Here is an 11,057-nt window from a genome sequence, read left to right on the forward strand (position 1 = left end):
CCGCGTGGCGGGCGGGGAGGGCAGAGGCAGGGAGTTGGTGGTGGAGAGGAGGGGGAAGAGGCGGAGGACGGACCCTGGCAGGGCTCGGTGAAGGGCCGAGGAAGGCTGGAGCCCGGGGGCCGGGGGAAGAGCCGGCAGAAGAGGACTCTGGAGCTGGGGGCTGGCCGGGGAGGGCCGGGGGGCGGGCACAGGGGAGTGGGCGGGCCCGGCGGGGAGGGTCGGGGGCGGGGCCGGGAAGGCGGGGCTCGTAGCGCGGCGGCGGGAGGGGGCGTCAGTGCGCGGCCGCCCGGCCAGGGCGGCGGCATGGGGCGGGTGCAGCTCTTCGAGGTCTGCCTGAGCCACGGCCGCGTCGTCTACAGCCCTGGAGAACCGCTGGCGGGGGCCGTGCGCGTGCGTCTGGGGGCGCCGTTGCCCTTCCGAGGTGGGAGCGGGGTCCCCTCGGGGGAGGGCCGGGCCGGCGGGGCTCAGGTGGCTGCGCAGCACCTGCGGCAGGGCCGGGGCTCCCGGAAGCGGCAGCCCGTGGCACTGGGGCCTGGACCCGCGGAGCCTGTGGCGCCACCTGCCGCCCCCTCCCTTAGTCTCCCGCCGGCCTTGGGAGCCTTGGGCCCCGCCGGCTGCGGGGAGGACTAGGGTGCGGCCAGCCGGGCGGCGCAGAGCCGCCGGGGTGGGTGGCTGGTGGCAGTGGGGGCGGAGCAGGGAGGCCCGGGTGGCCCAGTCCTTCCGCATCTGCCCTTCCTGTTCTCTCCTCCCAGGGTCGGCTAGAGTCGGGGGCAGGGGTTTAGATCCTGCCCACCTTGCCGAAGGCCACTCTGACTTGGATACATGCACGCCCCCGACCCTCCCTGCCAGTTCTGCAGGGTCCGCTGAGCCCCGCCCCTGCTGGGCCCTCACCTGGAGCCCGGCCCACGTTGGGCTTTCTCTCCCCACATGCCCAGGCCCCTGGCGCAGGCCCTCCCTCCTCGCGGTCCCGCGGCATACCCGCTTCCACCCAGGCTGAGGTTTGGCCTTGTGAGCTGGGAGGGTCTTGCTCATCCCTCCGTGACCCAGGCCTTCAGCCCAGTGAGCGTCTAGGAGCTGAACCCGAGCCCTGCTAGCCGGTCCTTTGCTCGCACAGGCATTTGGGACTTTGGGCCTGGAAGTTAGCTTGCTGCTGCGGTCATCCCTAGGGCTCTCTGCAGGTGCTGGCCTTATCTGCCATCTGAGGTATGGACAGGGCTCTGGATGGGACTTCAGCGTTCAGCCCTCAGGGTGCAGTGAGCAAAGCTGCAGCCCCGGGGCCTCTATGCCCGATCACTGGCTGTGAGTGCAAGGCTGTGTGTGAGGGTTTTCCTGCTGGGGTGCTTCTCCACCTTGGCGTGCTTGGCCAAAACCATAGCCGTCAGGCATCGCTCTGGACCTTGATCCTCTGGGCGTTAGTGTGGTTGACTGCTCAGTGCTTCTGGTGCCTACTGAGGACTGAGAGCCACTGCCCACCTTTCTGGGCAGCTGCTGCCCCTGTCCTGGATGGGTCTGACCCTTGACGTTTCTGTGTTTGAGGCCGCAGGGCTCTAGAAAGAAACTGAGTGGGTGTAGATGCTTCTGGTCAGGTGTCTGGCCTAGTGGGGCCTCCCCCTGATGACTGTTGTCTCCTTTCTTGTCTCCTTAGTTGGAGTTTGGAGTTTGAGTGGGGGTAGTTATGTTTGTGGCAGGGGGCCCTTTGACAGTGCAGCCCTTCCCTGGGGCACAAGTGACAGGTGAGAGGTGTCATGGGGCTGAGGGAGAGCCCAGGGTGCAGGAAGGAGGGGCAGGCTTGTGGCTGGGGGGACAACCACTGTGAGACCCCATGCAGAGCTCACTGCCTCGCTCATCCACCCGGTCATGTTCCCATAGCAAACACACCGTTACTGACTAGAGCAAAGGGATGGCCTGGCCTGGGCAGAGCCCCCCGCAACCATGTGATAGGTGAGATGTGGGTGAATGGACAGGGCATAGGATACCAAGGGAGCCCCTGGTGATGGTCCTGATGGTAAATGTACTAGCCGAGCCCCTGATTAGGAGAGGGAAGATGGGGGTATCGTCCAAAAAGCAGATGGATAATGACTTCAAGCCAGAGGGGTTATTCTTCAGATTGTCCCCAGGGGCCTAGATGGAATGTGGGTGCTGGGGCTGCTCTAAGGCTTCCTCTAGCCCTAGCTGGGTGTGGAAAAGGCAAGGCTGTGGTTCTTTCATTCTTTAAAAAAAATCTTTTTTAATGTTTATTTATTTTTGAGATAGAGACAGAGCATGAACAGGGGGAGGGTCAGAGAGAGAGGGAGACACAGAATCAGGCTCCAGGCTCTGAGCCGTCAGCACAGAGCCCAACGCGGGGGGCGCCTGGGTGGCTCAGTCGGTTAAGCGTCCGACTTCCGCTCAGGTCACGATCTCACGTTCCGTGAGTTCCAGCCCCGCGTCGGGCTCTGTGCTGATGGCTCAGAGCCTGGAGCCTGTTTCCGATTCTGTGTCTCCCTCTCTCTCTGCCCCTCCCCCGTTCATGCTCTGTCTCTCTCTGTCTCAAAAATAAATAAACGTTAAAAAAAAATTAAAAAAAAATTTTTTTAAATATTTATTTATTTTTGAGACAGAGAGAGACCAAGCATGAACGGGGGAGGGTCAGAGAGAGAGGGAGACACAGAATCTGAAGCATCTTTCATCTTAAGATACCTGTTCAGCTCCTGTTACCAGCCAGTGATGCAACAAGGAGGCCCTCCACCCCTCTGGGAGGACATGGAGGTGGCGAGGACAGCAGGTCTTTCCTGGGGGGCTCCTAGTCTTACCCACTAAATACTTGTCTGAGGAGGGACAGTGATGATTTGTACTTCAGCTATGAGGGCACTGGCTGTCCTCAGAGCTACTGTAGAAAGCTGGGGAAGGAACCGGTTTCCTGGAGCCCAAGTCCAGCTGAGCCTGAGGTTGGGGGTCACACGGGGGTGCACTCTTTTCTGGCATTGAGGGAGGGTGGTACCCAGACGACAGCAGTGGTCAGCTCCCAGCTCTGTCAGTTCCCTGAGCTGTCACTGTAGGCCAGACACCATTCTCCCCACCTCCCGTGGACCAACTCTATAAACCGCCAGAGCAACCCTGAGAGGTGGGCACCATTATTATTGTCATGTTTCAGATTTGGACACAGGACAGACAGAAGTGCCTCACAGGCCAGAGCTTTAGTGAAAAGATGTGGCAAAAGGTGGGCTGCTGTGGATTTGTGGGAGCTGGTGGAGGTGGGCGAGACCTTTGGGACCAGAATGAAGAGTGATGGCAGGTGGTGCAAGGGAGGAGGGCTACTGGACAGGGGAGGGCTGGCTGGGGAGGAAAGTTCTAGAAGTCTCTCTGGAACACAGTCCACATGATGATGTTCCTTAGAGAACTGGAGCAGCCCCAGACCCACTGTTAGAACTGAAAACACTTTGAAACCTAGATGGTACAGCAGGGCTTGTTTCTGTTGGCGGAGGCTGTCCCTTACCAGAACATGCCTCCCCTGTCCTGTGGCTGTGCTGCCACCCGTCACACTGGTGATGGTCATGGTCACCTGCGGGAGCAGATCCCCCCCCTGCAGGAGGTGGGAGGGAGAAGCCTGCTGTGTGTATCTGTCCCCTGCACCTCCATTGTTCTCCTGTGGAGGAGAGTGCACAGGAACAGGCTGTTTGACTCCAAGACAGTGATTGGAAGCTGCTCATTCAGGCAAGGTCTCTGAAGAGGCTTAGGCATGTGTGCAAAAAGAGCCTCTTTGCCTGCACATTGGGAAGGTCATAGAACTTGCCCCCACCCAGAATACCCCAAGGGTCGATTTGATACTGTTTGTTTTTCTAGGGTCAGGTGACCCCATGGCTTGTTCACCGGAATTCTGGGGGCCAAGTTCGGTCTGGGTGGGTGACTGTTTTAACCATCCTGCTGTTGGACGTGGCTATGCCTAGATAGTCCTCGGTACCAGTATTGCTCGAAGCTCTTGGGTAGCTAGGGCGGATTCTTTTTTTTTTTTTTTTTAATGTGTATTTATTTAAAAAAAAAATTTTTTTTTTCAACGTTTTTTATTTATTTTTGGGACAGAGAGAGACAAAGCATGAACGGGGGAGGGGCAGAGAGAGAGGGAGACACAGAATCGGAAACAGGCTCCAGGCTCCGAGCCATCAGCCCAGAGCCCGACGCGGGGCTCGAACTCACGGACCGCGAGATCGTGACCTGGCTGAAGTCGGACGCTTAACCAACCAACTGCGCCACCCAGGCGCCCCTAATGTGTATTTATTTTTGAGAGAGAGCACAAGTAGGGAATGGGCAGACAGAGAGGGGGACAGAAGATCTGAAGCAGGCTCTGGGCTGACAGCAGTGAGCCCGATATGGGGCTTGAACTCACAAACTGTGAGATCATGACGTGAGCCGAAGTCGGACTCTCATCCGATTGAACCACCCAGGTGCCCTATAGGGTGGATTCTAAGAACTGTTGAGTCCCCTGGTATGTGTGTGTAAGATCACAGCAGATCTTCCTGGTGCTTTTTCAGGGCCCCTGTAGTAGCCTACAGTTTGATCACCATAAAGGAGTGTGCTTTCCGTCTCCTAACACGTGTCAAAATATTTAATATCTGCCGGTCTGATGGGTTAAAATGGTAACTCATATGAGCCTCTCTGATTTCCACTGAGGTTGGACGTCTGTTCTTGTCTGTTTCTATGTGAAAGTTTCTACATAACAAGTCACTCCTAAGTCAAGTTGTTTAAAATGACCATCTTACTATGACCCACAGTGCTGTGGATTAGGAATTTGGGCAGAGTGATTCTTCAGCTGTGTGTGCCATCCCTTGGGGTCACTTGACGGTTTTCAGCTGGCACTGGGCCAATCTGGGGACCACTTAACTCCTTTTGGCACACTGTGCTGGTCCCAGCGTTCGTAGGACAGCCAGATTCAAGGGAGAGTGCACCCCCTCCACGGGGAGTGTTAAAGTTACGTGGCATCTGGAATTGTCACACTTCCTATCCTTGTTCTGTCCACTCCCGTCGTGTTTCTCTTGGGCTGTGTTGGTCTATAGGAGCATCACTGATGTCCCAGATTTCTGGGGTGGGAACAATTCTGGGTCTGGCGCTAGGAAGGGATGGCTGATGGAGTGTGGATTAGAAATCAGGATCCAGGGGCGCCTGGGTGGCTCAGTCGGTTGGGCGACCGACTTCGGCTCAGGTCATGATCTCACGGTCCGTGAGTTCGAGCCCCGCGTCGGGCTCTGTGCTGACAGCTCGGAGCCTGGAGCCTGTTTCGGATTCTGTGTCTCCCTCTCTCTCTGACCCTCCCCCGTTCATGCTCTGTCTCTTTATGTCTTAAAAATAAATAAACGTCAAATAAAAAAAAATTAAAAAAAAAAAAAAAAGAAATCAGGATCCAGTCACAGGCAGTGCCAACAGGGGTGGAGGATGAGCCAAGGGTTCACGGTGGGGGGAAAGCCCGGTGGTCTGTGGATGGTTAACAGGAGGCCTGTGTGGCAGGATGGAGTCAGCCTGGGGAGACATGAACATGGCTGGTGTGGCTGGCTCCTGGCCCTGGACACTTGGGATACCAGGTTCCTCCTGCCTGGTGGCTCTGTCAGGGGGCTGTCAGATTCTGAATCACCTTGCCCTCACTGGACCATCGAGTTGGGAGGAAGAGGAGGGGCTGGGCAGGGAGGCTAACATCTTTGGCCTTGTCTCAGCACGGGGCAGGGAAAGAAGTGGAGCTGCAAGGAGTGAGAGTCACTGAGCTCCCAGCCCCTCTCTGCTTGGTTCTCCAGCCGTGCTGTCTTCTTGGTTGTCCAGCCACAGCTTGTGACCATAGTGGTCTCTGGGCATATGTCCATTAGAGTGAGGAATCTGAGTTCCCGACCACAGAAAGGTGGGGTGACCTCTGCTTCTGGTCTGGGTGCTTCCACAGGAGAGTCGGGGAGAGGACGGAACCATCTCTTGATGTTGAAAACCAGTCCTCCTGGGCAGCACTGGTCCAGGAAGTCAAGGGTGTCCTCACCTGCCAGCGTGCCAGACTGTTGGGTACCTTATCCGCTCAGGCAGGTCTGACCACATTCCTGTGTCAGGAGGGTGAGCAGTTAGTTTCCTGGAGCATAAAGGGGTGCCTCCCAGCCTAGCTGACTTGCCTGTGAGGCAGCAGGAAGTAGGGTTGGAGGTCAGCGGCTCCCATGGGCTTCTGTTCATCATTGGTGTCCCAAGCATGCCCTATAGGCAGCTAAGTCTTCACAGGTCTGGTGGGCCCAGGGGTGGCTGGGAACAGAGGTTAGCAGGCTGGGGTTGTCCAGGGGTCATCTGGGTGACCACTGGGGCCTTCCCGTTCTGGGCTTCAGGACAGATGTAACTCCGTGCCTCACTGCCGTGGGAGCACTGTACTGGGAGTACCGCAAGATGGAGGATGGACAGGAGGCATCCTCTGGAGAGCAGCAGGCCACTTGCTGTGGCCTTTAGTGCTACACCTTTAGTGCTGCAAGCCCTACCTAAGTCTCTGTGGTGGGGGCAGGGAGGGGTCGAGGACAGTAGCTGGCTGGGACTCACGCCATCCCCCCCTTGCAGCCATCCGAGTGACCTGCATGGGTTCCTGCAGGGTGTCCAACAAGGCCAATGATGCAGCGTGGGTAGTGGAGGAGGGCTACTTCAACAGTGCGCTGTCGCTGGCTGACAAGGGTGAGTTTGGGAGACTGTACTTGGCCTCACTGTGCATAGTGACCCCGCCCAGGGCAGACCTTGGTTGAGTGTGGGGCCCGTCTGTCCACCCTACCTCCCCATCAGGCTTCTGGGACCCCCGTGCTGGCTCACCCTCTAGCACTGCTTGGCATCCTGATGTATTTCTCTCCCCATCAGGCTCTGGGTATTGCCTGATAGGGGTTGGGTGGCTGAAGGGGGCCAGTTTCTGCTTGATTTGGGTGGGCTCTGGCTCCTGGAACAGCCCCATCTCCCTTTCCTGCTCAAGCCAAGATCTTGCATCACTTCCTTTGCCCAGGCTGCAGCCCGTTGCTGCTGTCGTGCCTGGAGTCAGAGGCTGGGAGACCCAGTAGCCAGAGTCCGTGTGAGCTGGTCAGCTGCAGGGCCTGCTTCCAACCTGTGTCCTGTGGTGTCACCTCAAGGCTCCTGAGCCCCCTCTCCCCTACACCCCCCTCCTGTCTCTGCAGGAAGCCTGCCCGCTGGAGAGCACAACTTCCCCTTTCAGTTCCTGCTTCCTGGTAAGAGCCCAGCCTTGCCTGGCCAGGCCTCTTGGTGACAGTTGGTGGACAGGAGGTGGGGCAGGGGGCAGTTGGGTGCCATTCCCTGCTCTCTCTCCAGCCACAGCGCCAACGTCCTTCGAAGGCCCCTTTGGGAAGATTGTACACCAGGTGCGGGCCACCATCGACACACCACGTTTTTCCAAGGATCACCAGTGCAGCCGTGTGTTCTATATCTTGAGCCCCCTGAATCTGAACAGCATCCCTGACATCGAGGTGAGGATGGAGCGGTGGTCTCCTGGGTGGTCCCCACCTTTGCCGGATGTCCTGTCCTCAACTAAGATGAGGTGGCCGGGCTCTAGAAGAGCAGCGGCCTCTCTGTCCCGAGCTAACTGTGCTGTGCCTGGGGGGCAGGGGATAGCAGGGCACAGTGGGCTTGTTCAGCGAGAGGCCTTAGGGATCTAGGCTGCCCATGCCCACCAAACCCCCTCACGACTGCCCTCCCCTCAAGCAACCCAACGTGGCCTCCACCACCAAGAAGTTCTCCTACAAGCTGGTGAAGACGGGCAGCGTGGTCCTCACCGCCAGCACCGACCTCCGTGGCTACGTGGTGGGCCAGGTGCTGCGGCTGCAGGCTGACATCGAGAACCAGTCAGGCAAGGACACCAGCCCTGTGGTAGCCAGTCTGCTGCAGGTCAGAGTCCCCTCTGACTGTCAGGGCCTGTCCCCATGGGACCAGAGGAGGGGTAGGTGCCTGGCCTGCCCAGGCTCACAGGCTGGCCCTTCCCCAGAAAGTATCCTACAAGGCCAAGCGCTGGATCTATGATGTGCGGACCATCGCAGAGGTAGAGGGTGCGGGTGTCAAGGCCTGGAGGCGGGCGCAGTGGCAAGAGCAGATCCTGGTGCCTGCCCTGCCCCAGTCAGCCCTGCCAGGTTGCAGCCTTATCCACGTGGACTACTACTTGCAGGTGCTGGGGGTTGGAGGGAGCGGGGTGGGAAGGGGGGGCAGGTGGCCTAGCCTCACTCTCCCATCCTCCCCAGGTCTCCCTGAAGGTGCCTGAAGCCACCGTGACCCTTCCTGTCTTCATCGGCAATATTGCTGTGAACCACGCCCCGCTGAGCCCCCGGCCAGGCCCAGGGCTGCCTCCTGGGGCCTCAATCCCGGTGGTGCCCTCCGCACCGCCCCAGGAGGAGGCGGAGGCTGCGGCCAGCAGCCCCCACTTTGCAGACGCAGTCTCCCTCTCCACGAAGAGCCACTCACAACAGCAGTCACTACCTGCCACCTTCGGCTCTGTGCCTGCTGCCCCTGAGCCCCGCCCTCAGGATGGCAGCCCTGCTCCCCACCCACTGCCCCCTCCCTTGTGCATCTCTACAGGTGCCACTGTCCCCTACTTTGCAGAGGGTTCAGGAGGGCCAGTGCCCACCACCAGTACCTTGATCCTGCCCCCAGAATACAGCTCATGGGGTTATCCCTACGGTGAGTGAGAGGCCTGGGGTCTGGCTGGGGGAGAGGGCCCCATGAGCCCCTTGCAGACTTTGCTCTTTCCCCGCAGAGGCCCCGCCATCCTATGAGCAGAGCTGTGGCGGTGCAGATCCCAGCCTGACGCCCGGGAGCTGACCCTGTGCCGCCTTTTCCGGGTGGGCTGACCTCTGCCCTGGGACCGGGCGCCCAGGGCCTCGTGCCTTTGCTCCTGGCCTGGCCCGGCGTACTCAGGACCTGCTGCTGCCCGGCCGTTCCTCGCAGCCTCCGCCTCGGGACTAGCCTCTCCCCGGGGACTGGGGCCTAGAGAGATGGAGTGTAAATAAAGCGCTTCATTTGTAGAGCTGGGCACAGGCCGGCCTCTCTGGCGCCCTCCTCCAGCTCAGTGCGCAGCGGCCTAACCCTGGGGGCCTCCCTAGGCGCGCCCCTCCTCCTGGCCCCGCCCCTCCTGGGCACGCGCCCTCCAGGCCCTGCTCCTCTCTTGGTTCTGGGCCCCTGGCTTCTGGGTCTCCCAGTCCCTTCCTGGGCGCGTGCCCCTCTCCTCGGTTATGGGCCCATCCTTCCTGGTGCCTAGGGCTGGAAGACAGGCTGGGGGAGCGGGACCAACCAGCGTGGGCCGGTTAACTTCAACTCGGGCCTGGCTGGCCTTCGCTTTTATGGTTCTGCTTAAGGATGTGCCCTTTAAGCCGGGCTTGCATGTCTGGGGCCTTGGCATTAATTTAAAATGTATTTGTAACGTGGGGAGACCACCCCTGTTCCGTTTGATTGTCACAAACCTTGGACTTTCCCCTCTAGCACCCATCATTCCAGGGGGAGCGGCTCAGACCTCCTTGTCAGAGGAAATCCCTTGGGGGATGAGGAGGAGGGCTTGCCCAAGCCTCTGCCTCTTGTGCTATTCCCTTATCCTTAGCCTCAAGTCTCAAGTCCCTGCTGTTATCACTGCTACTCTGGCTGTGAGGGATACTGTTGCTCACCTCTCATCCAAGTGTGAACACAAGGCCAAGGCCACACCTGCTCCTGAGGTCCCCTTCAAATGCCTGTTGTCTAGGATCCAAGGAACCCAAGAACAAATAAAAACCGGGTTCGGAAGAGCAACGTTTACCAAAGGGACATCTGCAGATGTTCCAGGGCTGAGGGGAGGGTCTGTAAATGCCCAACGGGGCCAATGATTGTGGACTGTGCTTTAGGAAATAATGGAGGTGTGGTTAAGATAAGACTTTGGGTTCAAATTCCCTATCTGCCATATGGTGAGGGAGTGACTGGATAGGTGTCTGTTACCTTAATCTACAAGAAATTTATGGGATTATGAGAAGACATATTGAGCTCCTGCCCTTTTACTACTTGTACACTTAACAGTCCAGAAGTGCAAAATTTGGGCCTGGTGACCTAGCTGTCATTCTCCAGTTCGGGCTTCCACTCCTGGGTCCAGAGTGGCCATTCCAGATTTCACCATCACCCAGTTTACTGGGCCTGCACCTCTAACTTCTTGGCGGGGTGGGGGGGGGGGGGGTATAGGCTGGGAAGTAGATTCTATCATTTGTGCAAACATCCACCCAGCTACCTTTGACAGTTGGAAATGTGCTCTTTAGTCAGGTAGCCACGTACCCAGCTAAAACGTTACTATTTGTTGGACAAGGAGAGGATAAACATTGGAGAAAAGCTCAAAATATGCCACAAGGAGGATAATCTGCAAACCATCTGCTAGTGGTAGCCTCATAGTTGAAAATGTGCCTGGGTTTCAATCCTGTCTCTGCCTCTCAATAGTCAGGTAGTCTTGAGGGCACTCAACTCTTTTGCTTTGGTTTCCTCACTCAGAACGTGGGTAAGAGTCTTGCCTCTCAGGACTGATGTGATGGTTCACATGGCATGTGTTAAAAACTGCACTTAACATAAATGATCAATGATCATACAAGGATAGGGTGGGTTGGGCTGACAGAGCAAAATGGGAGCATATCCTACTTCTGACGCATTGACTTACGGTCAGTGTTTGCCTGGTAAAGGATTTCTTCTCCACATCTTATTCACTCAACAAATATTTATTTTTTTCTCCTGCATGCCAAGCATTGTTATAAGCACTAAGGCGTACAAGATAAAAGTCCCTGACTTTCTGGACTTACATTTTAATGGGAAAGACAATATAACAGTGGAGTGCCAAGGAGTAAAATAAAGCAAGGAAGTTCTGGGGTGCAGTATTGTTTTCGGTAGGGAGGTAAGGGAAGGCTTTCCTGAAGAGGTGGTATTTGAGACCCAGCCATGGCAGAGAATTGAGCCACACATACCTGAGATAAAAGCGTTTCAGGGAAGGGACAGACTAGAGCCCAAGGCGGGAGTGGAGATGGAGAGTATGCTGCCAGAGTTAGGTGTGAGTGGAGGTGAGTTAAATTGGGCCGTACAGGTCATGACTACTG

At 57.5% G+C, this 11,057-nt stretch overlaps 1 protein-coding gene across 3 annotated transcripts; it reads left to right on the forward strand.

Annotated features, from left to right (window-relative positions):
- Positions 1–250: 250 nt before the first annotated feature.
- ARRDC1 (arrestin domain containing 1) lies at positions 251–8,990 on the forward strand. 3 transcript variants are annotated; one of them, XM_049632638.1, is made up of 8 exons: positions 251–421; positions 6,544–6,654; positions 7,140–7,190; positions 7,291–7,445; positions 7,681–7,863; positions 7,961–8,137; positions 8,211–8,646; positions 8,703–8,990. In XM_049632638.1, exons 1-8 carry the CDS (start codon positions 304–306, stop codon positions 8,771–8,773), a joined length of 1,302 nt encoding a protein of 433 aa, XP_049488595.1. In that variant the 5' UTR covers positions 251–303; the 3' UTR covers positions 8,774–8,990. The 3 variants fall into 3 exon arrangements, with proteins under 3 accessions (XP_049488595.1, XP_049488599.1, XP_049488603.1); XM_049632642.1 differs by having other exon boundaries at positions 254–421; positions 8,723–8,990; XM_049632646.1 differs by lacking the exon at positions 251–421 and adding an exon at positions 470–1,203.
- Positions 8,991–11,057: the final 2,067 nt, after the last annotated feature.

The sequence above is a fragment of the Panthera uncia genome, chromosome D4 (genome assembly GCF_023721935.1).
Source record: "Panthera uncia isolate 11264 chromosome D4, Puncia_PCG_1.0, whole genome shotgun sequence".
Classification (NCBI taxonomy): domain Eukaryota; kingdom Metazoa; phylum Chordata; class Mammalia; order Carnivora; family Felidae; genus Panthera; species Panthera uncia.

What these genes read in the sequence shown, in the direction of transcription:
- ARRDC1 (XM_049632638.1), top strand. Translation starts at nt 304, where the DNA reads ATGGGGCGGGTGCAGCTCTTCGAGGTCTGCCTGAGCCACGGCCGCGTC. An exon ending in ACAGCATCCCTGACATCGAG is followed by an intron (nt 7,446 to 7,680) that starts GTGAGGATGGAG and finishes CCTCCCCTCAAG; the next exon opens with CAACCCAACGTGGCCTCCAC. An exon ending in ACGTGGACTACTACTTGCAG is followed by an intron (nt 8,138 to 8,210) that starts GTGCTGGGGGTT and finishes CATCCTCCCCAG; the next exon opens with GTCTCCCTGAAGGTGCCTGA.